Genomic DNA, 26,964 nt, shown 5'->3' with positions numbered 1-26,964 from the left:
TGCTTTTTCTTTTATGTGCATAGGTAAAACGTGCCAACAGGCCGACCCGTGTGCGTCGAACCCCTGTGCCAACGGTGGTAAATGTTTGGCGTTCGACTCGCACTACATCTGCAACTGCACTCCTAACTTCCACGGCCAGACGTGCCGGCAAGACGTGAACGAGTGCGCTCTCTCTTCCTCCCCCTGTCGTAACGGAGGCACCTGTATAAACGAGGTGGGCTCGTTCCTCTGCCGGTGCCCGCCGGAGTACGCTGGCACACACTGTGAGCGCCTGTACCACCCGTGCCACCCCTCGCCCTGCAGGAACGGAGGGACCTGTTTACAGACCAGCGACACCTCCTATGCCTGCACTTGTCTGTCAGGTAAGTGTGCTTATTTGTGTGTCAAGTTTGCCATCTTTTTTTTGGGAGGGGGATTAACAAACAAATATTTTATGCATGAATATATATATATGAATATGCCTTCAAAAGTTTTAGATTGGAAGGAATTTTTTTTTTTTTGATTGGTAGGAATGCTCAAGGCTGTATTTATTTGATCCAAATACATCAAAAACAGAAATATTGTGAAATATTTTTACAATTTAAAATATCTGTTTTCTATTTGAATATATTGTAAAGTGTAATTTATTCCTGTGATCAAAGCTGAATTTTCAGCATCATTACTCCAGTCTTCAGTGTCACATGATCCTTCAGAAATCATTCTAATATGATGATTTGCTGCTCAAGAAACATTTCTGATTATTATCAATGTTGAAAACAGTTGTGTAAAAAAAAAAAAAAATTCAGGATTTTTTTGATGAATAGAAAGTTCAAAAGAACAGCATTAATCTGAAATCGAAAGCTTTTGTAACATTATAAATATCTTTACTGTCACCTTTGATAAATTTAATGCGTCCTTGCTGAATAAAAGTAATGTAGTTAATTTCTTTAAAACAAACATTTTACCCATCTAAAACTTTTGAACGGTGGTTGTGTGTGTGTGTGTGTGTGTGTGTGTGTATATATATATATATATACTTATGTATACTTCTTTAAATGTATTTAAATATATATTTATATACATGTATTTATCATGAAAATATATTTAGCTAATGCAAAAAAACAAATTAATGAATAAATAAATATATACAGTATGTGTGTATATTAAAAATATGAATAAGTATAAATGAAACAATATTTTTTTCAAATTTACTTTACATTTAAGTTGAATTTTATAGACATTATTTCTACTTCAGTTGCATTTCATTTCAGCCTACAAAAGTTTAATAGTTTTAAGACCATATATAAATACAATAAAACAATATAAACAATATATTTTGTGCTCAGTTACTCATTACCAGCCTGTCAGTCTTGTATTAAATGCGGTGCTTTTTTGTTGTAGTTTATATTTAATCTCAATGAGTGACCAAGATGACTCAGTTACTCAATCAAGCACATAAACACAATCCGTATACGCTCTCAGACTCTTTGATGTGTATTAAATGTGAATCATTTGTCTCTCGCAGGGTTCACGGGTCAAACGTGCGAGCATAACGTTGACGACTGCACCCAGCATGCCTGTGAGAATGGAGGCAGGTGTATAGACGGCGTCAATACGTACAACTGCCATTGCGACAAACACTGGACCGGTACTACTTTGTTATACTTTACAATAACAATAATAATGCAATGAAAGAAATATTTTGCCTCACCTCGCATTTGACCTCTGACCCCTTCTTTCTTTAGGTCAGTACTGTACGGATGACGTAGACGAGTGTGAACTCTCGCCTAACGCTTGTCAGAACGGAGGAACGTGTCACAACACCATCGGCGGGTTCCACTGTGTGTGTGTGAACGGCTGGACGGGCGACGACTGCAGCGAGAACATCGACGACTGCGCCAGCGCTGCGTGCTCCCAAGGCGCCACATGCCACGATCGAGTCGCATCTTTCTTCTGCGAATGTCCACATGGACGCACGGGTACGTTTGTTTGTGCAACTTCCTTTTTTTTTTATCGCCATCTTAATTTTACCCAACAGTGTTATTTTAGTATTATTTATATTCTTTTATAGTTAGAGCTTTTGTCATGTTTCGGTATGAAACTGCTTCCCAAACAAGTCTTTTCAATGATACACTATCATTATTTCTGTCTTAGAAAAATTCTTCTTATCACAGAAGTGCTGGGATAAAAGTTTACTGTTCAGATATTAACACTGATGTTTATGGTAGCGATCAAAATAGAGCAAATCACCGTTTGAATTTAACATGCCGCTTCAAATAACAATTGTATTTGTTATTGAATCATTCATTCAAGAGATTTGTTCTAAACACTGATTCATTCAGTAATGAAACAACTGAAGTATTTAGGATTGAGTCAGTGAATCATTCAGTCATAGAGATTCGTTCAAAAACACTGATTCATTCAGTAATGAAACAACTGAAGTATTTAAGAGTGAGTCATTGAATCATTCATTCAAGAGATTTGTTCAAAAACACTGATTCATTCAGTAATGAAACAACTGAAGTATTTAGGAGTGAGTCATTGAATCATTCAGTCATAGAGATTCGTTCAAAAACGCTGATTCATTCAGTAATGAAACAACTGAAGTATTTAGGAGTGAGTCAGTGAATCATTCATTCAAGAGATTTGTTCAAAAACGCTGATTCATTTAGATATGAAATAAGTGAAATCTTTGAGTGAGTCATTGAATCATTCATCCAAACAATTTTTTTTTCAATATTCATTCAAATTAATTAAACATTTTTTAAATAGACTGCAGCAGTTAATATGTAAGAACCTCTAGTAATGTACGTTATTTTATTTAGTTGTCTGTTCAGAATCGTGATCTCTATTTGATATAAAAAAATCATTATTCTCATTTTATCAAGAATCGTGCAGCTCTAATTATAGTATTTATTAGTATGTTAAATTAGCTTTTATTTGTTATTCTGTTATAGTATTTATTTCATTATTCTAGTATTTATTATATTAAGTTTTCAGATTTAAGTTTTCTATTTACGTTTCATTTTATTTTATTTCAGTGACCAAAAATCTTTAATAGTTAATAATCTTAAACATCTTTAAAAGTTTTAGCTAACAATAACAGCACTGTTACCCACAGGTCTTTTGTGTCACCTTGATGATGCCTGCATCAGTAACCCATGTCAGAAGGGCTCAAACTGCGACACGAACCCGGTGAGTGGAAAAGCCATCTGCACGTGTCCGCCCGGCTACACGGGATCAGCCTGCAACCAAGACATTGACGAGTGCTCGCTCGGTAAGAATCGCATATGATTGGTTAGAAAGAATTTGAAATGCTGTACGATTCTTGCATTACAATAATGTTTGATTGATGCATTTTAGGTGCAAACCCATGCGAGCATGGCGGACGGTGTCTCAACACCAAAGGCTCCTTCCAGTGCAAGTGTCTGCAAGGCTATGAAGGCCCGCGCTGTGAAATGGACGTCAATGAGTGCAAGTCAAACCCCTGCCAGAACGACGCCACCTGCCTCGACCAAATCGGTGGATTCCACTGTATCTGCATGCCAGGTACGGGTCTTTTACCATTTACCTGCGTCAAAAGCACATCACCGCTGTTGTCTGACTGATTGTTTTGATGTATAGGTTACGAGGGTGTGTTTTGTCAAATAAACACCGACGATTGTGCATCACAGCCTTGCCTCAATAACGGAAAATGCATCGACAAGATCAACTCGTTCCACTGCGACTGCCCCAAAGGTAACTTCACAATTTTTTAGAGATCATAAGATCATAAGAATTAGCCACGGTTAGGTCTTTTTATAAATGTGCATTGTAGTTGAGCAATCAAAATAAACAAGGCATGTATTTATTTCTCTCCAGGGTTCTCTGGGAATTTATGTCAGGTGGATGTGGATGAGTGCGCCAGCACACCGTGTAAAAACGGCGCTAAGTGCACAGACGGACCAAACAAATACACCTGCGAATGCACTCCAGGTACACCTTTTCCAAGTCTTAATCTGTATATTGTAGCAATTGTCTCTCCCATTTGTAATGTGAGATGTGATATTTTCACCAAAAACCTTTCATTAAAATATTTCACCTTTTTCTGACCCTTTAGAATTAAAGTCAGTTTTTTTGCAATTGTATCTTATGATTTACATACTGTATTTAAATGACCTGTATTATGATTGGCTAGCCTCTTCGAATAGGAAATGAGTCACTGCCAACATTCTAAATATGGAACGATGGTTGTGATGTTTTCTTGCAACATCTTTCTGACCCTTAGAATTAGACAGTCTTTTTTGTAACTGTTGCTGCGTCCAAAATCGAATACTTCCTTACTATATAGTATGCGAAAAACCATACGCCAACAGTATGTCCGAATACATGGTATTCGAAAAACAGTTGGTAAAAAGTAGCGGGATGGTCTACGGCTTCTGCCGAGATTCTTAAGGATGCATTTAATAGACACTTTACTATCCCATGAGGCCTCGGGAGAGGAGTTGTGAATGGCAGTGAAGCGACGCAACTGAATCCGTAGGTAACATGACTGTGACATAATGGCGGATGTAGTGCATCCAAATTTCATTCATACTACACATGCATACTATATAGAACATACTTTTTTTTTAAACGGTCACGAAGTTTCAAACCAAATGTAATACCTACTATATAGTATACGATTTCGGACGCAACGTATTAAAAAAATTCCATATGCAAATTACCTGTGTTATGATTGGCTGTCCTCTTAGAATAGGAAATGAGTGTCACTGGCAACATTCTAAATACAGAATGTGGGTTTTCTGCAGGTTTTGCTGGCGCTCACTGTGAGTTGGACATCGACGAGTGTTTGTCGAGCCCTTGTCATTACGGCGTGTGTAGGGATGGCGTGGCCTCTTTCACCTGTGATTGTCGCCCTGGATACACCGGCCGCCTGTGTGAGACCAACATAAACGAGTGCTTAAGCCAACCGTGCCGAAACGGAGGCACCTGTCAGGATCGAGAGAACTCGTACACCTGTACCTGCCCTAAAGGAACCACAGGTAACACATGCACACACATAAAAACCCTTGCGAAGTATGACGGTGAGTACATGATGACACAGTTATCATGTCGTGATTGTGACCGCAGGTGTGAATTGCGAGATAAACATCGACGACTGCAAGAGTAAACCATGTGACTATGGAAAGTGCATCGACAAGATCAACGGCTACGAGTGTGTGTGTGAACCCGGATACACAGGTGAGTCAGTGCAGCATCTGTGTATGTGTGTGAGAACAGGTGGCCAGCGAAGTGCAGAGCTTGTGTATCAGATAACAGATATGACTTAGGACAGAGACTGCCTTTCCCAACTGGGACACACACAGGTGTGCTTTACATTAATGCTTCGGCCTGACTGATCACAAGAGTGACCCTTTTTATGTTGTATTTAAGGAGAAAGGTTCAATAGGCTTTGCTAAAACGTGAATATAGTCACGGATAAAGGGCGGCCAACATACAAACATTAAGGACACAATCACATTTTTTTTAATTAAAATATTCCACCTTATTTCTGACCCTTAGAATTAAACAGCCTGTTTGTATCTTAAGAAGTCAATATGTAAATTTCCTGTATTATGATTGGATAACTTCTTCGGATAGGAAATAAGACATTGCCAACCTTCAAAAAACGGTCATTTATTTTATTTAGGGCTGATGTTGCCCTCAATCTTCTTTTTTTTCCTCGTAAAAAGTTTTCCAACCTCAATTTAACAACTTTTTCTTCTATAAAACAGCATTGAGTGCAAAGCTATAACAGGTTTTATATGCATGAATCTAAAAGTTAAAAGACTTTTAAAGTAATTAATTTAGCTAGATGCTAATACTTTCATGCAAATAGCATACGGAGGAAACAAAAACACAATTTTTATTTTATTTTGTTTGTAGTCCCAATACTGTCAAACATAATAAGAACATTAAGGACACAAATTGTCATTGCAACTTTATTTTATTAAAGGCTGATATTGCCTACAATCCTTTGTTGCATATAAGGAGAGGACAGTTCACTTTTCAACCTCAGTTTTACTACTTTTCCCCTCTAAAATAGCTCTGAATGCAAAGCTAAAAAAGCATTATCTCTCATTTCGTGCTGCTTTTTGTGTATATGGATTATAAAGCATGGCCTCAAAGGCCTTATTGTTTGCTACATAATAAAATTGAATTAAAACAATCCCTGAAATGTAAACCAAGGTTAATGGTTAGCAGTCTGTGTGTTGCGCCGTAGCTAGGTGAACAGGTGTCTTTTAGCATCACTGAACAATTTGAGCAGTGCTATATGTATTATAGCAAGTATTACACTCAGTATAGTGTGTTTGTGAGAGAGAAACTGCAATAAAGTCCCATTGTTGTTAGAGAATCAAACAGTTACCCATTACCCTACAGAGGAGGGTTGTGTGTGTGTGTTGACGGGGTAATTGTTGTTCGGCCGTGTGTGAAATAGGGTCTGTCCTTTTGTATCTGCGAACAACCCTCTGTAGGACCTGCCCTCCCCCCAGCGAGTGTGTGAGGGGTGTGTGAGCGGGTCTGAAAGACGGAAAGAAAGGAGGAATGAAAGAGCACAAGAGGGTGGAGGAAATCCTTTGTGCATTTGGAGCAGGGCTGGAGATTTGGGATGGGGCCCACACACACACACACACACAAAGGCAGACAAAAAACAAGAGGTCAACACACATATGAGTCCCGAGGAAAATTCCTTTACTACTGAGTGTGGTTTTGTTTTTACATGCATTTTAACTTATTGATAGTTTTAAGGTTCAAACTTTTGGATAGATCACTAAGACTCTTTGGAGGGCATCATCTAATATATAAGATGGTCAGTTAGGAAAATGATTGACAGGCTTTTCTCCACACTTTTCTCCTCTCCACATTAAAGTTGTTTATTATCATGAAGATAATGTGATATTCACCTTAGAAACAACTTGATATCAATTTAACCTCCTTTACAGTCTTAAATTAGGTCAAACTTGGTTGGTTTTCAAGTTTCCTCAATTTCTCAGTTTCAGTTCTGCTGATGTAACTAGGGCCACTTGTGTATTTTGCTATATTTTGGGAAGCAATGACAGTAAAACATTACAAAAGATTTTAAAAATATATATATGATTCAGCCTGTTTTCAAAATTGATAATAATAATAATAATAATGAGAAATATTTCTTGAGCAGCAAATCATCATATTAGAATGATTTCTGAAGGATCATGTGACACTGAAGACTGGAGTAATGATGCTGAAAATTCAGCTTTGATCACAGGAATAAATTATATTTAAACATTTTACAATAGGCAAGGCCTATATAAAAATAATCACAAAATAATTCTCAGTGCCATTTGAGTTCAGTTTAGAATCAGAAGGAAGAGTACAGTGCAGTCAGTCGGATGTACAGTGGATACTCTGAGATTTTCCCAAGATGGTTAGTCGTGATATAAACAGTTAGAATACAAAATAGTTATTTTAAATGGTAACTAGAAAAAAAAGTTTGTTGAGACAAACTTTAAGTTGGCTTGAGAAAGCCGGACCAGAGAGTTTGAAGAAGATTAAAGTAGTTTGAAGTTTAAAGTCGTTTAAAGTTTGATAGATAGATTTGTTAGAAATAATAAGTTAGAAAGAAAGAAAAAGATTATTTAGAAAGAAAAAGAAAGATTAGTTAGAAAGAAAGAAAAAGAAAGAGAAAGTGGTTAAAAAGAAAGAAAGAACGAGATTAGCAAGAAAGAAGGATAGATGGATTAGTTAGAAAGAATGAAAGAAAGATAGATTAGATATACTAGTTAGAAAGAAAGAGAAAGAAAGATAGATTAGTTAGAAAGATAGATAGATTAGTTAGAAAGAAAGATTAGTTAGAAAGAAAGAAAGATTAGTTAAGAGATTCGTTATAAAGAAAGATTAGTTAGAAAGAAAGATAAATTAGTTAAAAAGAAAGATTAGTTAGAAAGAAAGAAAGAAAAGAAAGATAGATTAGTTAGAAAGAAAGATTAGTTAGAAAGAAAGCTAAATTAGTTAAAAAGAAAGAAAGATTAGTTAAAAAGAAAGATAAATTAGTTAAAAAGAAAGAAAGATTAGTTAGAAAGAAATGAATATTAGTTAGAAAGAAAGAAAGCTAAATTAGTTAAAAAGAAAGATAAATTAGTTAAAAAGAAAGAAAGATTAGTTAGAAAGAAATGAAGATTAGTTAGAAAGAAGGATAGATAGATTTTTTTCCCATGATGGTTAGTCGTGATATAAACAGTTATAATACAAAATAGTTATCTTAAATTGTAATAATATTTCACAATATTCCACTCATGCCCACTTTTTACAACCAAATCAAGCCCATTCTGTATTATTTCACACTGAAAGTTCAGTTTTGCTATTAAAAGCAAGTTGCATTTTTCTGTTGTCTTGCACACTTTTTTAATACATATTGTTTTTCCTCACAGGCTCAATGTGTAACATCAACATTGACGACTGCGCGATAAACCCCTGTCATAACGGTGGCACCTGCATCGACGGGGTCAACACCTTCACCTGCCTCTGTCCGGAGGGTTTTCGAGACGCCACCTGCCTCTCTCAGCACAACGAGTGCTCCAGCAACCCCTGTATTCACGGCAACTGCCTGGACCAGATCAACAGCTACAGATGCATGTGCGAGGCCGGCTGGACGGGACGCAACTGCGACATCAACATCAACGAGTGTTTGTCAAACCCGTGTGTGAATGGAGGCACCTGTAAGGACATGACCAGCGGCTACGTGTGCACCTGCAGAGCTGGCTTCAGTGGTAAGACGGGGTGTACCGATGCACATGCTATTCTTCCTAAATAGTATACAAATGCATTAGAACTAGTCTGGCATAATATCAAAGTGTGCATGCTTTTTTGGGCTGATATTGTACACACTGCCCTGCATTGAGTAAGAGTAAGAGACGTGACCGTTCAGCTCAATGGTATTGAATGCAACGTCAAAACAGCAGTTTTTAGATGTTTGAACCTAAAAGTTTAGTTAGAAATCTTCCGTTGATTCATTTAGCTAGCTAAGCTAATGCTTACGTGTAATCGCCAACAGAGGGTTTGTGCAATTTTACGCAAGTTTTATAATATTGTATGCTTAGATGTTGCTGCCATGTCAAAATAAAATTTTATTTAATGAATCTAAATAAATCTTTGTAGTCTAAAATGTCAAAAATAATACAATTCAAATAAAAATGATTATTTTATATAATTTTCAATACATTATTAAAACATAATTTAAATAAAATAAAAGTCTTAATTCATTCAAAAGTATGCATTTGCCTTTTGCAGTGTTTGATGACAAATCGTATGCCAGTTTGGCCTGGATTGAATAATATTTATAATAAGTATATAATAAGTAATAATAAAATAATAAGTATGCATGCATGCTTTTCGGGCTTAATTTAAATAAATAAAATGAGGAAATAAATAAAATGTTAAAGTTATATTTTATTATATTTTTCAATACATTATTAAACTAAAATAAGTCTTAATACACTCAAAAGTATGCATTTGCACACTTGTACTTTTTCTGCTATCTATCTATCTATCTGTCTGTCTGTCTGTCAGTCGTTCAGTCTGTCTACAATCTTTTCTTTTATGTAAGAGAGATCATTTTTCTACTAAAAATGCAGTTTTACTACATTAAATGCAAAATCCGAAAAAGCAGTTATTAAAAGTATTAAGTATAAGGAATTTAAGCTAATTATATTGCACAATTGTATAACCTAGAATTTAAAAAGAAATAACATTGTAACACCACATACTCAAAAGCATATATTTTCAGACTGTACTTTTATTTCTGCACTTTGAGTGTATAATGATTTAACGGGGTGTTTTCTTGCGTTTAGGTCCCAACTGCCAGACTAACATTAACGAGTGTGCATCCAACCCCTGCCTGAACCAGGGCTCCTGTATCGACGATGTGGCCGGATTCAAGTGCAACTGCATGTTGCCTTACACAGGTACAAACACACACACACACACACAAACTTGTGCTCTGCTGAGCTATTTGCCCCCCAACACCCATTGTGTAGCTGTTTTTTTTTCTTTTTTTTATGAAATGGCAAACTTTGCAGAGGTGTGCATAAAACTATCTGGGGATGTGAAATAACACCACTGTGTCGAGGGTGGCTACTCAAATAGGTCTATTTCCTGTTTGGCCTCTTCCTGTTTCCTGTTGAGGCAAAGAATTGACAATAGAAGGAAACTCCAAGTGACTTCCTGCTATGGCTGGTCACAGTGGAAACTGATAAGGAAGTGCCTACAGGAACTGAGCTGGAAAAATGAGGCAATAGAAGAGCGAGACTGAAAAAAACAAAGAAAAATTAACTTCTGTGCTGAATCTACAGGCTTTTTTCCTTATTTTCTGCACTTATTTCTGAGGAGAAAACCTGCAAGATTAGTTTAAACATGGTCAGATGTTTACTACACTTTTATTGGTAGCAGGACAAATATTCAAATAAGCTAAAATATTAAACATTCAAGGAGTGTACAATGTGCCTTTTTTAATGTATTGTTCCCATATTTTAGTATTATTGATACTATTATAGTTTTTACTAATATTTTTAAGTTTTTATTTGTTTGTTTTTTATAAAAAATAAAATAAAATGTCTATATAGTTTTTATTCATTTTATTTCATTTCAATACTTCAGCTTAAACTAAACTAAACTGATTTGCCCTGGTAACTGAAATGAATTAGTTAACGTTTTATTTAATGATGATAACCCTGACCTATATATGTTTTGCATCCATTTTGACACTTTCTCAATGTGTGTTTCAGGCGAGGTGTGTGAGAACATTTTGGCTCCCTGTGCGCAGCATCCTTGTAAGAACGGAGGCATGTGTCGCGAATCGGAGGATTTTCTTAGTTTCTCCTGTGCTTGTCCTGCTGGATGGCAAGGTAAGAGTGTGTGCGAATTTGTTTGAGTTTCATGCTCTCTTTATGATCATCATCATCATCACTACACTCTCGCTACACAGGTCAGACTTGTGAGGTGGACTTTAACGAGTGTGTGAGGAATCCTTGCACTAACGGAGGGGTGTGTGAGAACCTGAGTGGTGGATACCAGTGCCGCTGCAACCCCGGATTCACCGGAGATCTGTGCGAGAACGACATTGACGACTGCAAGCCAAGTAAGACATGGACAAACCCAGACAGCATTGTTGGGCATCATAGTTTGTGGTGCCCTTTAATCCTGCCTATATAGACAACTTGCTACATTTTAAAATGGCCATTGTTTGAAACTTTAACCACACTACAATGACATTCAAAACTATATGTGGTTTTGACACTTTATTATGTTTTATGCTTTATTTAATGTCATTGCATCTCAGTTTAATGTGCATGACAAAAACTGAACAATTTGTATTACTAAAGCAGTGCAAATAAAGCAAAATTATTATTTAGGGGCATCATAGAACATTAGACGGTGCTTGTGATGCCCTATAATGCTGTCTATGCACGCATGCAGCTTGCTAGGCTTTAAAACAGCAATTGTTTTAAAGGAAAGTCTTCATGATGTTTTATTTACATACATTCTGAATAATTTGTGGTCACTACTTGATAAACAAGAGTTATTAAAAGTTAAGATAAGCCTGAATACGGCAGTAATTGTAATTTACTCTCTCTCTCTCAGATCCGTGCAGTAACGGCGGTGTGTGTCAGGACCGTGTGAATGGCTTTATGTGTGTGTGTTTGGCTGGTTTCCGTGGGGAGCGCTGTGCAGAGGACATAGACGAGTGTGTGAGCGCCCCCTGCCGTAATGGAGGGAACTGCACCGACTGTGTCAACAGCTACACCTGCAGCTGCCCTGTAGGATTCAGCGGCATCAACTGTGAGATCAACACGCCGGACTGCACTGAGAGGTAGACACTCCTTATTCCACCATACTGCCAAAACTTGAGACCTTTTTACATAAAAAGTTGATAAGAGATGATTCAGAGTGGACATCACTTGCTGAATTTAAATGCATTTTAAATTCATTGAATTTTTTTTAATTAAAATGCATTGTTGTGATTTTTCGTCTGCATACAAAATGTGTGTTGTTTCTTCTATACAGCTCGTGTTTTAATGGTGGAACATGTGTGGACGGCATAAACTCGTTCTCATGCGTGTGTTTGCCGGGATTCACCGGGAATTACTGCCAGCATGACGTTAACGAGTGCGATTCGCGGCCGTGCCAAAACGGAGGCACCTGCCAGGACGGATACGGCACCTACAAATGCACCTGCCCACACGGATACACCGGACTCAACTGCCAGGTACACAAACACGCTAATATACACGTGTATGTATATGTGCATACACGCATGCATAAATGCACACACGCATACTTACACACACACACACACACACACACACACACACACACACACACACACACACACACAGTGTGTATATATATATATGGTATATATATATGGTATATTTTCATGATATAGATATATTTCACACGTTTTATCTACTGATGTGTGTTTTAGAGTCTGGTGCGCTGGTGTGACTCCTCTCCCTGTAAGAACGGTGGCTCATGTTGGCAGCAGGGGGCGTCTTTTACCTGCCAGTGTGCCAGTGGCTGGACGGGCATCTACTGCGACGTCCCCAGTGTCAGCTGTGAGGTTGCTGCCAAGCAGCAAGGTAACAATCACGGCTAAATAGACTACTACTTCTCTACTAAACACTTAACTTTATAGGCTCAAAATAAAATATATTTTATGTGAAAGAAATTTAGATTTTAGATTGCATGTTATATTTTGATAACTTTTGCAAAATTTGTCATTTCTGACCCTGAATGAGAGAATGAAAAAAAGGTTGAAAAATTGAAATAGCTTCTCTGCATGTCATGTGAGTATTCACCAACATCAGAGAACCATGAACATGCAAATGTGTTGTTAAATTATTGCAATTGTTGAAATATAAACTTCAGGGGTACTTCAAGTAAATATTTTAGGAGTTCTGCTGAAAGTAAGGTTTGGGTATCCCCATTTAAAATTATATACAATTTTAGATTGTAAATTTAAATATTTCTTAGACCAAAATGATTACATTTTGATCACTTGGCAATATTTGTAATTTCTGAACTGGTTAGAATGTGTTTGTTTGTTTTTTTGTTTTGTTTTTTAGCAATTTAAACAAGCAGCCAATTACTGTCCAAAAAACCCTTGTTTACCACATTAAAGTTGCACATATTAAACTAGCTGTCTCTCTCTTTCTCAGGAGTGTCTGTGGTCGTTCTGTGTCGTAATGCGGGTCAGTGTGTTGACGTCGGTAACACACACCTGTGCAGATGTCAGGCCGGATACACGGGCAGCTACTGTCAGGAGCAGGTGGATGAGTGCAAGCCGAACCCCTGCCAGAACGGGGCAACCTGCACCGACTACCTGGGAGGATACAGCTGTGAGGTACGAAAACATGCACATGTACACTGACATGCACATCATTTATATGAGGTGGATAGACAGACAGATGGATGGATAGATGGATGGGTAGGTGGATAGACAGACATGTAAATAGATGGATGGATAGGTTGGTGGATAGACGGATAGACAGACAGACAGACAGACAGACAGACAGACAGACAGATAGATAGATAGACAGACAGACAGACAGACAGACAGACAGACAGACAGACAGACAGACAGACAGACAGACAGATAGATAGATGGATAGATGGTTGGATTTTCCCTAATTTTTTTAATTAAGGCATTAAGTTCAATTTCCAAATGATGATTTTTTTTTTATTCCTCTTTTTAGTCAACTTTAGCATGGGTGTCTAAACTTATGGATAGCACTATAGATAGATAGACAGACAGACAGATAGACAGAGATAGATAGATAGACAGATAGATAGACAGACAGACAGATAGATAGATAGACAGATAGATAGACAATGTATTGACAGAAATTCAAATATGTTGTATAATGTGCATGTTAAACTAGCTGTCTTTTTCTCTGGAGTGTGTGTGAGGTAAAAAAACACACATACATGTCCAATGACATGCTCATCATTTATATTATATGAGTCTAACGTCTGTTTCTCTCTTTCAGTGCGTTCCTGGATATCACGGGGTCAACTGCAGCAAGGAGATAAACGAGTGTCTGTCTCAACCCTGCCAGAACGGAGGAACCTGCATCGACCTCATAAACACATACAAATGTTCTTGCCCACGGGGAACGCAAGGTACGCGCACATTCACACGCTCACAGGCGCTGCATCCATCACTTAATATTTCAGTTGGTGAATTGTTTCGATTGGTTTTCTCTGCCCGTGTTTGCAGGTGTTCACTGTGAGATTGACGTCGATGACTGTTCCCCAGCCGTGGATCCGCTAACCGGTGAGTCGCGGTGTTTTAATGGTGGCCGGTGCGTGGATCGCATAGGCGGTTACGGCTGCGTGTGTCCGGCCGGTTTTGTAGGCGAGCGCTGCGAAGGAGACGTCAATGAGTGCCTGTCTGACCCCTGTGACCCCAACGGATCCTACAACTGCGTACAACTCACCAATGACTTCCGCTGCGAGTGCCGTACAGGATACACCGGTACGAACACACACCAGGGCATGAATGTCCTCAAATGATCATATTTGCAGTGAAAATAAACACATATATCATTGAAAATGACCAATATGAATACAGTAAACATTAGATAATTTAGTGTTGTCTCACTATTTATTTACTATTTTTATTTATTAATTTAGTGTCTATCTCAAACATGACAGAAATTATTATTCTGTTTTGTCTTAATGACAATTAAGCTTATTTCTCTCTCACATGTATATTACTATAATGCAATCCTTGTAAAACAGTAATGGAAAGAAGAAAACCCAGTCCAGACACATTTATTTATTTATACTGAGTATACTTATAATTGTGAACATTTTATTTGTTTCTTAGCACAAATTAACTTGTATAATAATAAATTGTACTTCACAAATATGAGTTACAATTTAAAAATATGTATTTGTTTATTGCATTTTGAAGGTGAAGTATGACCCAGAGAATTTTGTGAACTTTGTTTTAATGTTTAGTTTTTTTAATTCACAGGCAAGCGCTGTGAAACCGTGTTCAACGGATGCAAGGACACGCCATGCAAAAATGGAGGAACATGCGCTGTAGCCAGCAACACCAAACACGGATACATCTGCAAGTGTCAGCCGGTGAGTACAAACCTGCATCTTGAAGGCGAATGCTGTTATTCAAACTTTCTTAACACCACATAAACACCATTAGTGCTTGAGAGCTGTTTAGAGAGATGAATATAACATGCACATTAACACACGTGCTAACCAGTGGTTCTCTCTCAGGGTTACTCTGGCTCCTCCTGCGAATATGACGCTCATTCCTGCGGCTCCCTGCGCTGCCGTAACGGTGCCACCTGCGTCTCCGGTCACCTGAGTCCTCGCTGTCTCTGTCCGCCGGGCTTCAGTGGGCACGAGTGCCAAACACGGATGGACTCGCCGTGCCTCACCAACCCCTGCTACAACGGGGGCACTTGCCAACCGATCAACGACGCTCCGTTCTACCGGTGTTCCTGCCCCGCCAACTTCAACGGACTCCTTTGCCACATCCTCGACTACTCCTTCAATGGAGGGCAGGGCCGGGACATCGCCCCGCCCCCGGAGGATGGCTGGACGGTTAGATGTGAAGTCGCTCAGTGTGAAGGCAGGGGTGGAAATGCCATTTGTGATACGCAGTGTAACAACCACGAGTGTGGATGGGACGGTGGTGACTGCTCTCTGAATTTCGATGACCCTTGGCAGAACTGTAGCGCCGCCCTGCAGTGTTGGAGGTACTTCAACGACGGAAAATGCGATGAGCAGTGCGCCAATGCTGGCTGCCTATATGATGGATTCGACTGCCAAAGCCTGGAGGGGCAATGCAAGTAAGTAAAATTCATTTTTATTTTATTATGTTTTTATGATTTACTTTTTTTTTTTTTTTTTTTTTACTGTTATTTGTTTCATTCTGATATCTATATAATATCTATATAATATATTATATAATAATATAATACTGTATATATATATATATATATAATTTTTTTTTTAATTTATATAAATTTTACAATCTTTTATTACCTGTGGAAAACAGTGCATTCTAATGGAAGAATCCTAATAAATGTAGTGAAAATAATAATAATAATTATATATATATATATATATATATACATATATATATATATATATATATATATATATACATATATATATATATATATATATATATATATATATATATATATATATATATATATATATATATATATATAAATCAAAAGTCAAAATGCATACAAAGAAATCAAGCAAGTAACTGAAATTAATTTTATTTTTTATTTATTTTATAATTATTCATTTTATTTAGAAATTATTTAATTTTATTTTTGGCTGTTTTATTTTATTTTTTATTGCTTTATCATTAAGGACCAATTTTAGTATAAATTGTACAATCGTATATTAACTGTGGAAAACTCCTAATAAATGTAATGATAATAATTATTAAAAAAAAATGCTAAAGTAAAAACTGCATACAGTGGAGATCAGTGGAAATTTGACATTAATTTGTAACTTCTCCCTCAACCTCCTCTTCAATCTCTCCCTCCAGTCCACTGTACGATCAGTACTGTAGGGATCACTATCTGGATGGTCACTGCGACCAGGGCTGTAATAACGCGGAGTGCGAATGGGACGGTCTCGACTGTGCCGATGACGTTCCTCAGAAACTCGCCGTGGGAAGTCTGGTACTAGTGGTCCACATCCCACCCGATGATCTTCGCAACCGTTCCTCGTCTTTCCTCCGAGAGCTTAGCGGACTTCTGCACACGAACGTGGTGTTCCGCCGGGATGCTAACGGAGAGCCGCTCATTTTCCCGTACTACGGCAACGAGCACGAGCTGAGCAAACACAAACGCTCTGATTGGACCGACCCGGCCCAGCTGCTGCAGCGAGCCAGGAGGAGCCTGACGTCATTCATGAAGTCCCGCCTACGACGAGAACTGGATCAAATGGAGATCAAAGGGTGAGTGTATTGAGTTTATGAAATCAAAAATAAAAATACAACTAACAATTTATATATTATGTTATATTATGTTATGTGTGCACCATTTTTAATGTGCTTTTAAACTTTGTGATTAAAATGTTTACATGTTGGTGTGTTGTAGGTCTATTGTCTATCTGGAAATTGACAACCGTCAGTGTTATCAGCAGTCTGACGAGTGTTTCCAGAGCGCGACAGATGTGGCGGCATTCCTCGGAGCGCTGGCCTCTAGCGGGAATCTCAATGTTCCTTACATCATCGAGGCCGTCACAAGTGAGTGCCACGTTTAGGCCAAAACACTGTTATTTTATTTTAATTTTTATACTATTATAGTATTTATCAAAATTAATTCCCTTTTTTTATTTTTACATCTTCAGTTTTCAATTTTAGTAATTTTATGTGCTTTTGTCATTTTTATTTATTTACTTTTTAAAAAATATATATATATTTCTACTCAGGTTTAATTTATTTTTATTCCATTTATTTATTTGCCAAGGCATCATTTTTAATTTTAATTTCAAGTTTTTCATCCAATATTTAATTTTAGCTTTTTATTAATTTTTTTAGATAAATTTTAATTTTAATCTTTATGTGAATTTGTCATTTTTATTCGTTTTTTATATTACTATTTATGTTTAATTTTATATCAGGTTTGGTTTTCCTAATTATAGTTCTTCACCTTAAATGGAAATTAGAGATGTTGCTTGGCAACTTATTGTTTTTCATGTAATTTTTTTCAGCTTTATTAAAAACATTTATGTAACAACATTTAAACATACTGTGTGCAACGCAAACACCCATTACATCATTAACTGTGTCTGTGCGCAGGTGAGGACGGGCCTTCAAAGACTGGGGAGATGTACCCCATGTTCCTGGTGCTTCTTGCTCTGGCGGTGTTGGCCCTGGCGGCGGTGGGAGTCGTGGTCTCCAGGAAGAGGAAGAGGGAACACGGACAGCTTTGGTTCCCAGAGGGTTTTAAAGTCTCTGAACCCAAAAAGAAACGAAGGGAACCGGTCGGAGAAGATTCTGTCGGACTCAAGTGAGTGTTTGATTAAAGCGACAGTGTCATATTTAAATATTAGATGGAAAAACTTAAATGAAAATTTAAAATGTTGCCTTGGCCACTTACTGAAATAGGTTTAAGTTGAAGTACTAAAATTGCTCAAATAAAAAAGTTAATTTGGAAATAATAAAAATGTTTGGCAAAATGACAAAAGCGCATAACAAAATCACTAAAATTAAAATGTAAACTGAAAATTGGTATTAATTTCATCAGCTATTTTTAAATGTATTCCTGTGGGACTATGACTGTTTAGTCATCCTTTTCCGGTTTTTGCTTAGCCAAGTTTTAGTCGACTAAAACTAATTTTGGTCATTGAATACTTTTCACATTTTTGTCATGCTGCATAATGGTTAAATTGCTAATCACGATTATTTTGCTCATAATTATATTTTTAGTAAAGATTTTGGTAAAGTTTTATGTGTTTTTTAACTACATTTTAGTCTTATCTTTTTTTCCATCATCGATATTGTATATTGTTAATATAGTCAGTTATTGATTATATAGTTATTAATGACATTGATATCTCATCGTCTAGTCTTAGCAATGAAAAAAGGTTTTTGACGAACATTTTTTATCATAGTTTTCGTTAAAGAAGTGTTTTAATATTAAAACATTTTAATAATGCAATTTAATAATATATATAAATGTATAATAATATAATATATATAACAATTAAAGGGACAGTGTCATATATTTTTTTTGACACAAAAATGTAACGTTTTCCACCTTTATTGATAACATACAACTGTTTCCCATCAGGCCTCTGAAAAACTCTGACAGCTCTCTGATGGATGAACAACTGAGCGACTGGGCAGAAGACGACACCGCTAAACGATTCCGGGTGAGTGTGCTCGCCGTTCAAAGACTGTCTGCTCTCTGTGTAAAGTTATGTCCAGTGTGTAACTGTGTGTGTTTGTGTGTAGTTTGAGGAGCAGTCGATTCTGGACATGACTGGTCAGCTGGATCACCGTCAGTGGACGCAACAGCACCTGGACGCCGCTGACCTGCGTCTGAACTCGATGGCTCCGACGCCACCGCAGGGCGAGATCGAGAACGACTGCATGGACGTCAATGTCCGCGGGCCTGGTGAGCGCTTAGACCTTTACCATGATCAGTGTTAAATCTGACACCTCACAAATCTACTAGTGTGGCGGAGCGGGCGGGTTGCAACTAGGCCTGTCACTTTACGTTCGAAAATCGATTGCACAATCGATCGGCCAACCAACACAAGTTTCGAAAACGAAAATAGGGAATCGATTTTAACGGTCTTTTCTCTGAGCTCGTCACGATACGCCCTCAGCGAACACGCGTCACACAGCAACTGCAGGCTCTGACACACACACATAACAGCAAATTATACTTCTGCATAATGTGTCTCTTTTTACTACAAAACTGTGAATTCTGCCGGTATTCAGACAGTCTCATGCATACAGATTCGGGCTACGGTCTACAATCGCATACGTAGGTCGAAATTTGTTTGACATTTCTAATCGTAAACACAGCCATGTTGAAGACTGCAGTGATGTTTTTCATTGATGTTATGGTAGTCCACTCTCGAGAATGTTGCACTCCTGTTTGTCATTGTGCACGAAACTTCACGGCAATAAATCATCAGGAATATTACTGACTTGTGCGCGTCTCAAGCGCGGCGCGCCCTCTTTACGTTCGTCCTAAACTTTAATCGAGGTTAATTGTAAGAGTGCAAGGGCTTTAGATACTGCTTTGAATGCGACTAGCTGAAGTAGAGCCTGTGCAGCAGGGCAACTGGGTGACCGTGAGACGCTATAGTCGCGGGACAAAACACCGCTCTTCCGTTCCGATTACAACATCAAACAGATTCTCTCCTCTCAGTGAAACACCCACTGTGAATCCTGTTGAATGTGCCCTAGTTATTGGCGATTCTATTACACGGAACTTGAAAATAGAGACACCAGCCACCATAGCCACATGTTTGCCGGGAGCCAGAGCGCCTGACATCAAAGCAAATTTAAAAGTGCTGGCTAATGCTAATCGTAAATTCTCTAAGATTATTATTCACGTCGGCACTAATTATGTTAGACTCCGCCAGTCGGAGATCACAAAATTAACATAAAAGAGGTGTGTGAACTCGCAAGTACGATGTCAGGCACTGTAATTTGCTCTGGCCCCCTCCCTGTTCGTCGGAGTGATGAGATAGAGATAGTTAGTAGATTTTATTCACTTAATGGCTGGCTGTCGAGTTGGTGTCCACAAAATAATATAGAATATAGAATTCATAGACAATTGGAAAAGTTTTTGGGGCAGACCTGACCTGTTTGAAAAGAGATGGTATTCATCCCTCCTGGGATATTTATTTATTTATCACACAATGAAATAAAATGTTGTTTTTTCACACAAATTTGGGCGGTGTTTTTTTAAATATTTTTTTAATATTTTACTGATGTAAACTCTTTGGTTTCTCTCATAGATGGTTTCACTCCACTGATGATTGCGTCGTGCAGTGGCGGCGGAGTTGAGAATGAAAACGGCGAGGGAGAAGACGATCCGTCCACTGACGTCATCACGGACTTCATCTACCACGGTGCCAACCTGCACAATCAGACGGACCGGACCGGCGAGACCGCGCTGCACCTGGCGGCCCGCTACGCCCGCTCGGACGCGGCCAAACGCCTGCTGGAGTCCTGTGCTGATGCTAATGTCCAGGATAACATGGGCCGCACGCCTCTCCATGCTGCCGTTGCTGCTGACGCGCAGGGTGTCTTCCAGGTAAAGAACAAATGTACCATTATATTTAGCTTATTATGATTCAGGAGGGTTTAAACTAAATTAATTTGTGTGAAAGCAACAACAGCTATATGATTAAAGACATGAATGTTAACATAGTAATTCAAAATAATAATAATAATAATAAATGTATTTAAAAAACATGGTTTGGTTATTTAGTTTTAATTGAAATTTTAATAATATCATATTTACTTATAATATTATTAATATTTTTGGTAATTGAAATAAAACTGAAATAAATAAAAAATATTGCCTTTGTAACTCACTGAAATTTTTGTCAAAGTCCTAAAATTATTAAAACTAAAACTGAAATATAAGTTAAAGCTAAAATATATAAGAAAAAAATACAAAAACTAATAAAAACATATAAACACAATAACAAAAGTACTGATATTAAAATGAATAAAAGCTAATTCAAAATATGAATATCTATATATATATATATATATATATATATATAAGTAGTTTTCCGCTAAAGAATGTCTTTTCCTAGGTAACATTTATAATACAATTTATTTAATATATTAAATGTATATTTAATCAAAGTTTATTTATTTATAAAGCACATTTGATATTTAAAGGAGAACTTGGTAACTTTTTTAACTTAATAAAACTGTCTAGAAATCATTTGGATGGTTAAACAACCTGTTCTGGTGATATTGGTGACTTTCCCCGCTCCCCCCAGCGTTCCCAGGCGGAAAACCAACCTTGCAACTTGGAGACTACCGTCCCGGCAAGATAGAAATTGGAAGTCTCGTGAGAAGCGAGAATGAGAACGAGAACGAGCGCGAAACACTAATTGCTTTACGGCAATTCGACATAAACACACACGCATGTATGATGTATTACCAGATTACCCACCTCGGTAGACAAAGCTCCACACGATACAGTTGGCTTGCTCCGATCAAAACAAACGCACATGAGCAGCGGTAGAGAGGGGGAGGAGGCCGCCGCAAGTGAGTTTTTTACGACTGTGTTGTGAAATATACGCCCCACCACAGCTGTAGGGGGAGCTCGTGGGGAAAACATGCGACAACAAAAGGGAAAATCAGCGAAGAAGTGACTAGAATTCGCTAGAGTTGCCGAGTTCTCCTTTAATGTATAAAATAACAATATATAATATGCGATGTATAATATTTAGTTTTGTGCACATTTCGTTTGTACAGGTTGTGCTCTCTAGATGCTCTTGGTTGCTGAATAATGTTAAAACATGGCTTTGTGTTTGGAAATAGATTCTCATACGGAACCGAGCGACGGATCTGGACGCCCGCATGCATGACGGAACGACTCCGCTGATCCTGGCCACCCGATTGGCTGTCGAGGGAATGGTGGAAGAGCTCATTAACTGCCATGCTGATCCGAACGCTGTTGATGATTCCGGTATGATCACAAACAAACATTATAATCTCAACCAAATCTCTCTCTAAAAAAAAAAAAACTTATTTTGAAGATGCATGGAGGTCCCCAATAACTCCCTTTTTATGTTTCTTCTGTAGGTAAGTCGGCTCTTCACTGGGCGGCTGCGGTTAATAATGTGGACGCTGCTGTCGTTCTCTTGAAGAATGGAGCGAATAAAGACCTACAGAATAACAAGGTGGGTCTTTGAAGTCGATGAGTTTATTATAGAAGTCAAAATTAAAATGTTTATTCCAGATTAGAAGTGACTTGTGTGTGTTTTTGCAGCTGTGTTATTTATATTTATCATTTAATTACATGTATATATTTGTATATATACCATTATAGTTATTCATATTTGGAATTGGCTTTTATTTTCATGTAAAGTTTTAATTTTTTAAATATTTTTATGTGCATTTTATTAGTTTTTTGCTTTTTTTAAATATTAATATTTAGGTGTAATTTTATTATTATTATTTTTTTCTTCCATTTTTAGTTTTTTTTTTTTTTTTTTTTTTTTAGTTAGTAATTTTAATTTTACTTTAAGGGTTATTACTTCAAGTTTTTCCTCAAATATTTGTTTTATTTTAGCTTTATTTATTTGAACAAAAAAAGTTAATGATAACCTTGTTTTGTAGGAGGAGACGCCACTGTTCCTGGCCGCTCGTGAGGGCAGTTACGAGACCGCTAAAGTCCTGCTTGATCACTTGGCCAACCGTGACATTGCGGATCACCTAGACCAGCTTCCACGAGACATCGCGCAGGAGCGCATGCACCACGACATCGTCCGTCTATTAGAAGAATACAACCTGGTCCGGAGTCCGCCGCTGCCCTTATCACCCCCTCTCTGCTCACCCAACACATACCTGGGCATCAAACCCAGCCCGGGCAACAACAACACGGCCAAGAAGGCGAGGAAACCGGCGGGTAAAGGCGTGGGAGGAGGAAAGGACAGCGGAAAAGACATGAGAATGAAAAAGAAAAAGAACGGAGAGGGCAAAAACGGAGGGATTATGGAAGTGGGCGTCCTCTCGCCTGTCGATTCGCTGGAGTCGCCCCACGGTTACCTGTCGGACGTCTCCTCCCCACCTATGATGACGTCACCCTTTCAACAGTCCCCACCCATCACTTTGAATCAACTCCAAGGATTGGCTGATTCTCACATGGGCGGAGCTCTTCAGAGTTTAGGGAAGCCGTTTGACTCCGCCCCTCCACGCTTATCCCATCTGCCAGTGGCTAACAATGGAGCTCAAACAGGGGCGTGCGATTGGCTGCAAAGGGTGCAACAGCAACAACAGCAGGCAGGTTTCACACAGCTGATACCCACAATGCACCCTGCCACCACTATGTCACATATGGGCTATCCAACAATGCAAACTAGCCACCTCGGCGCAGCGTCGCACATGATCCCCAACCACGCCCACCAGAATATGGCGCCCATGCAGCATCAAAACAACGCCTCCTCTGGCCACATCCTCTCTCATCACTTCCTAGGTGACCTGAGTGGGCTGGATCTTCAGTCTGGCTCAGGACACGCCCCCATCCAGACCATCCTACCACAGGAGAGCCAGCGCATGGCTCCTCCCATTTCTAGCACGCAGTTTCTGACTCCGCCTTCTCAACATAGTTTTTCCAACCCCATGGACAACACGCCCAGTCACCAGCCGCAGGTTCCTGACCACCCGTTCCTCACGCCCTCTCCTGGCTCTCCTGACCAATGGTCAAGCTCGTCTCCACATTCCAACTTGTCTGATTGGTCAGAGGGCATCTCGAGCCCACCCACCAGTATGCAAATGAACCATATACCAGACGCCTTCAAGTAGGCGGGGCTTTAGCATCAAGAAGCTAGACTGAGTTACGGAATAGACTCTTTAAATGATTTTATATTAATGATAAGAATTGTTTTTACTGATTTTGTATGCTAAGAACCATTTTTATTATTTTTTGTATTTATTTATATGCGTTTTGGACTACAGATATAAAAGATCTTTTTTTAATTTATACTGTATTTTATTTTTATTTTGAACATTTACTGTTCTGAAAATAATTTTGAATATTGTGATGCTGCCAGAATTTTTTTTTTTTTTGTTGCTTTTGTTATTTTGTTTTTAATTAATTTCAGTATTAATTAGATTTTTTTTATGGTCCTTTTATCAAACAATTAGTTTTCTGTGAACAAAAAAAGTAGAAAAAGAGTCTTAAAATGGTGACTTTATTGTATCTTGGATGTATTCAAATGGACACATGCACACTCTACACACGTTTGTTTGTGTTTTTACATAAAAGAGAGTGGTTTATGACCGAGTATTGTCTGTAGACACTGTTCTGAGTTCACTGAGAACTCAAATGTTTTTCCCATGGTACCTTGCTTCAGGTGTTTTGGGGAGCTTTTTCATATGTAGTGTAGCAATCACTGTTATTTATTGCCTGCTGTAGACATGTAGGACATATTCTAACACATGTAGGTGTGTGTGTGTGTGAGAGAGAGAGAGAGAGAGAGAGAGAGAGAGAGAGAAAGAGAAAGAGACCGGTGTGTGTGTCGCAGTGTGATGACATCATTGGTGCACATGAGGTGTGATTGTTGCTTTCCAGACTTTTTATGTTTTATAAATGCAGATCAAATGTTCTAATGATTACATGAAAAAGAGAGACTTGTAGTTTGTGGAGAAAAAAAGTATTTTGTTCAATGTTTTTTGTAAAGTACCTTTTCTTGACACAATAAAGGACACCGTTTGGTGACATTACTTTTACTATGTCTCTCTCATCAGTCTGGATTTGCCCTCAAAATATTCATGTGAAAAGCAGAAAAGGATCACTATTTCTGTTTCTTATACTCTACTGTTCAAAAGATTTTCTTTAATGTTTTTGAAAAGTCTCTTCTGCTCACCAAGGCTGAATTTGATCAAAAACACAGTAAAAATAAGTAATATTGTGAATTATTATTACAATTTTAAATATATTTTTTTCTATTATAATGTATTTTAAAAATGTTATTCTTGTGATGGCCAGGATGAATTATTATTTTTTTTTTTATGAACAATTTTCCAAATTAAATTCACCCCAACAATAAAGCCTTTTTTTTGTAAATATAATATTAATATTTCAGATAGTTGTAGTAGGTTTGAAGTTCTCATTCACTGGCTGTATTTAATGTGGTTCTTTTCAAAAAAGATGACCCCGAAGCATCTCTGGATGGATGAGCGTAAATGCTTTTCCCAGATTCAAGTGGAACCAGTGACATTCACTGAATTAATTTTTCACTACTTCACCTCTGTCCGCTTTTTAAAGGCTGAACGAGGCACCTGATTCACCTGCAACTCTCCATTTACAGCCTGGGAAAGTGCACTAAAACATGATGAATCTAAAATTAAACCTGCACTATTAAATAACAGATTTGTGTGCATGGTTCTTTGGTTTCCCAGGCTGTCCCTGTGTGACTTGTTTAATCCATCAAAGTTTAATCAATTAAACAAGTCACACAGAGTCACTATCGGTAACAGAACAAACCAAAAGTTATTTTAGTGAATAACTTCATAAATTAACTGCAGGAAGTGTCTGATTAATGTAAAATAAATGTAATGTAATTTAGTACTATTAATGGGTTGACGTCTCAAAATCAATATATTGCAGGGGATACATTTTAATTTGTGGAAATTCAATTTGCACTAAACACATGATGAGACTTTGGCTTCTGTATTAGCCGACGAGCTGGCTTCTCACCCAGGGGCGTAGCCACATAGATATCATTGGTTAAAGGCGTAGCCATCATTTCAAAAGTGAAGGGGACAGAATGCCAAGCGTTATACCAGGTTTTTTTTGCAGACCTTTTTTTTTTGCAGACCTTTGTTGACAGGTTTTTGCTTAATTGGCTTAATATACCATTTATGTTTAAAGCAATAAAAGAAAGAAAGAAAGAAAGAAAGATGTTCTGTACTTTATACTGCACATAGCCTACCAGTGCAGCAGATTAGTAAAAAAATCGTTCACTTTGGTATAGAAGCATGAAATTTGGCACAGATACTCTCTAAGGGCCACTATTTTGGAAAAAGGCGTTGGCCACTCAAAAATTCAAAATGGCCCCCATTGCTATTCAATGCTTATTATATCAATTATTCAAACAGTGATCCAAGCATAAAATATGATACAAATACTCTCTAAAGGACATGTTAATAGAAAAAGATGCTTGTCCCTCAAAAATTCAAGATGGCTGCCATTTTTAAAGATGGCCACCGTTCCTGTCGAATATTAATTATTTCAAGTATTCAAATGGTGATGCAAGCATAAAATTATGCAGAAATACTCTTCAAGGAACACTCTTTTGAAAAAAGGTATGTGCCACTCAAAAATTCAGGATGGCCACCATTTTCAAGATGGCCACCATTTCTGTCAAATAGTCATAATGTCTGCTTTGTCTGCCTCCTCTCCTTTGACCTGTCCAGCTTAGTTAAACTTGCCAGGAATATAAAATCCCCACCGGCATAGGTCTCAGGTTCACTGGAGTACACAAGCCTCTCCACCACGGCAAGGTGTAGTCCACAGAGAGGAAGTGCCACTGTTAGAAAAAGGATACGCTGCTGGTACAGGTTGCACATACAGTGGGGAGAACAAGTATTTGATACACAGCTGATTTTGAAGGTTTTCCTACTTACAGCATGTAGAGGTCTGTAAAAAGGCTGGGATGGGCTACAGGACAATAGGTAAGCAGCTTGGTGAGAAGGCAACAACTGTTGTTGCAATT

The 26,964-nt window shown here is 37.9% G+C and overlaps 1 protein-coding gene across 1 annotated transcript in view; it reads left to right on the top strand.

The window, feature by feature from the left end:
• The window catches only part of notch1a (notch receptor 1a), a 34,474-nt gene extending 9,493 nt beyond the window's left edge, over positions 1–24,981 (top strand). Inside the window, exons 4-33 of the mRNA XM_081390375.1 lie at positions 24–362; positions 1,505–1,627; positions 1,725–1,958; positions 3,101–3,256; positions 3,343–3,528; positions 3,604–3,717; positions 3,841–3,954; positions 4,770–5,003; positions 5,092–5,202; positions 8,409–8,747; positions 9,828–9,941; positions 10,761–10,880; positions 10,961–11,113; positions 11,617–11,845; positions 12,040–12,241; positions 12,461–12,614; positions 13,194–13,378; positions 14,025–14,157; positions 14,255–14,512; positions 15,017–15,129; positions 15,277–15,854; positions 16,574–16,987; positions 17,130–17,278; positions 17,834–18,044; positions 18,828–18,909; positions 18,992–19,154; positions 20,515–20,813; positions 22,064–22,211; positions 22,328–22,425; positions 22,865–24,981. Coding sequence (XP_081246501.1) covers positions 24–362; positions 1,505–1,627; positions 1,725–1,958; positions 3,101–3,256; positions 3,343–3,528; positions 3,604–3,717; positions 3,841–3,954; positions 4,770–5,003; positions 5,092–5,202; positions 8,409–8,747; positions 9,828–9,941; positions 10,761–10,880; positions 10,961–11,113; positions 11,617–11,845; positions 12,040–12,241; positions 12,461–12,614; positions 13,194–13,378; positions 14,025–14,157; positions 14,255–14,512; positions 15,017–15,129; positions 15,277–15,854; positions 16,574–16,987; positions 17,130–17,278; positions 17,834–18,044; positions 18,828–18,909; positions 18,992–19,154; positions 20,515–20,813; positions 22,064–22,211; positions 22,328–22,425; positions 22,865–24,049 — 6,938 coding nt within the window. The 3' untranslated portion in view covers positions 24,050–24,981. The remainder of the gene's footprint in view (positions 1–23; positions 363–1,504; positions 1,628–1,724; positions 1,959–3,100; positions 3,257–3,342; positions 3,529–3,603; positions 3,718–3,840; positions 3,955–4,769; positions 5,004–5,091; positions 5,203–8,408; positions 8,748–9,827; positions 9,942–10,760; positions 10,881–10,960; positions 11,114–11,616; positions 11,846–12,039; positions 12,242–12,460; positions 12,615–13,193; positions 13,379–14,024; positions 14,158–14,254; positions 14,513–15,016; positions 15,130–15,276; positions 15,855–16,573; positions 16,988–17,129; positions 17,279–17,833; positions 18,045–18,827; positions 18,910–18,991; positions 19,155–20,514; positions 20,814–22,063; positions 22,212–22,327; positions 22,426–22,864) is intronic.
• Positions 24,982–26,964: the final 1,983 nt, after the last annotated feature.

The sequence above is a fragment of the Scardinius erythrophthalmus genome (assembly GCF_964197995.2).
Source record: "Scardinius erythrophthalmus genome assembly, chromosome: 17".
Taxonomy (NCBI): Eukaryota; Metazoa; Chordata; class Actinopteri; order Cypriniformes; family Leuciscidae; genus Scardinius; species Scardinius erythrophthalmus.
The sequence above is the reverse complement of the archived record's forward strand: the minus strand, read 5'-3'. Positions and strand labels throughout refer to the sequence as shown.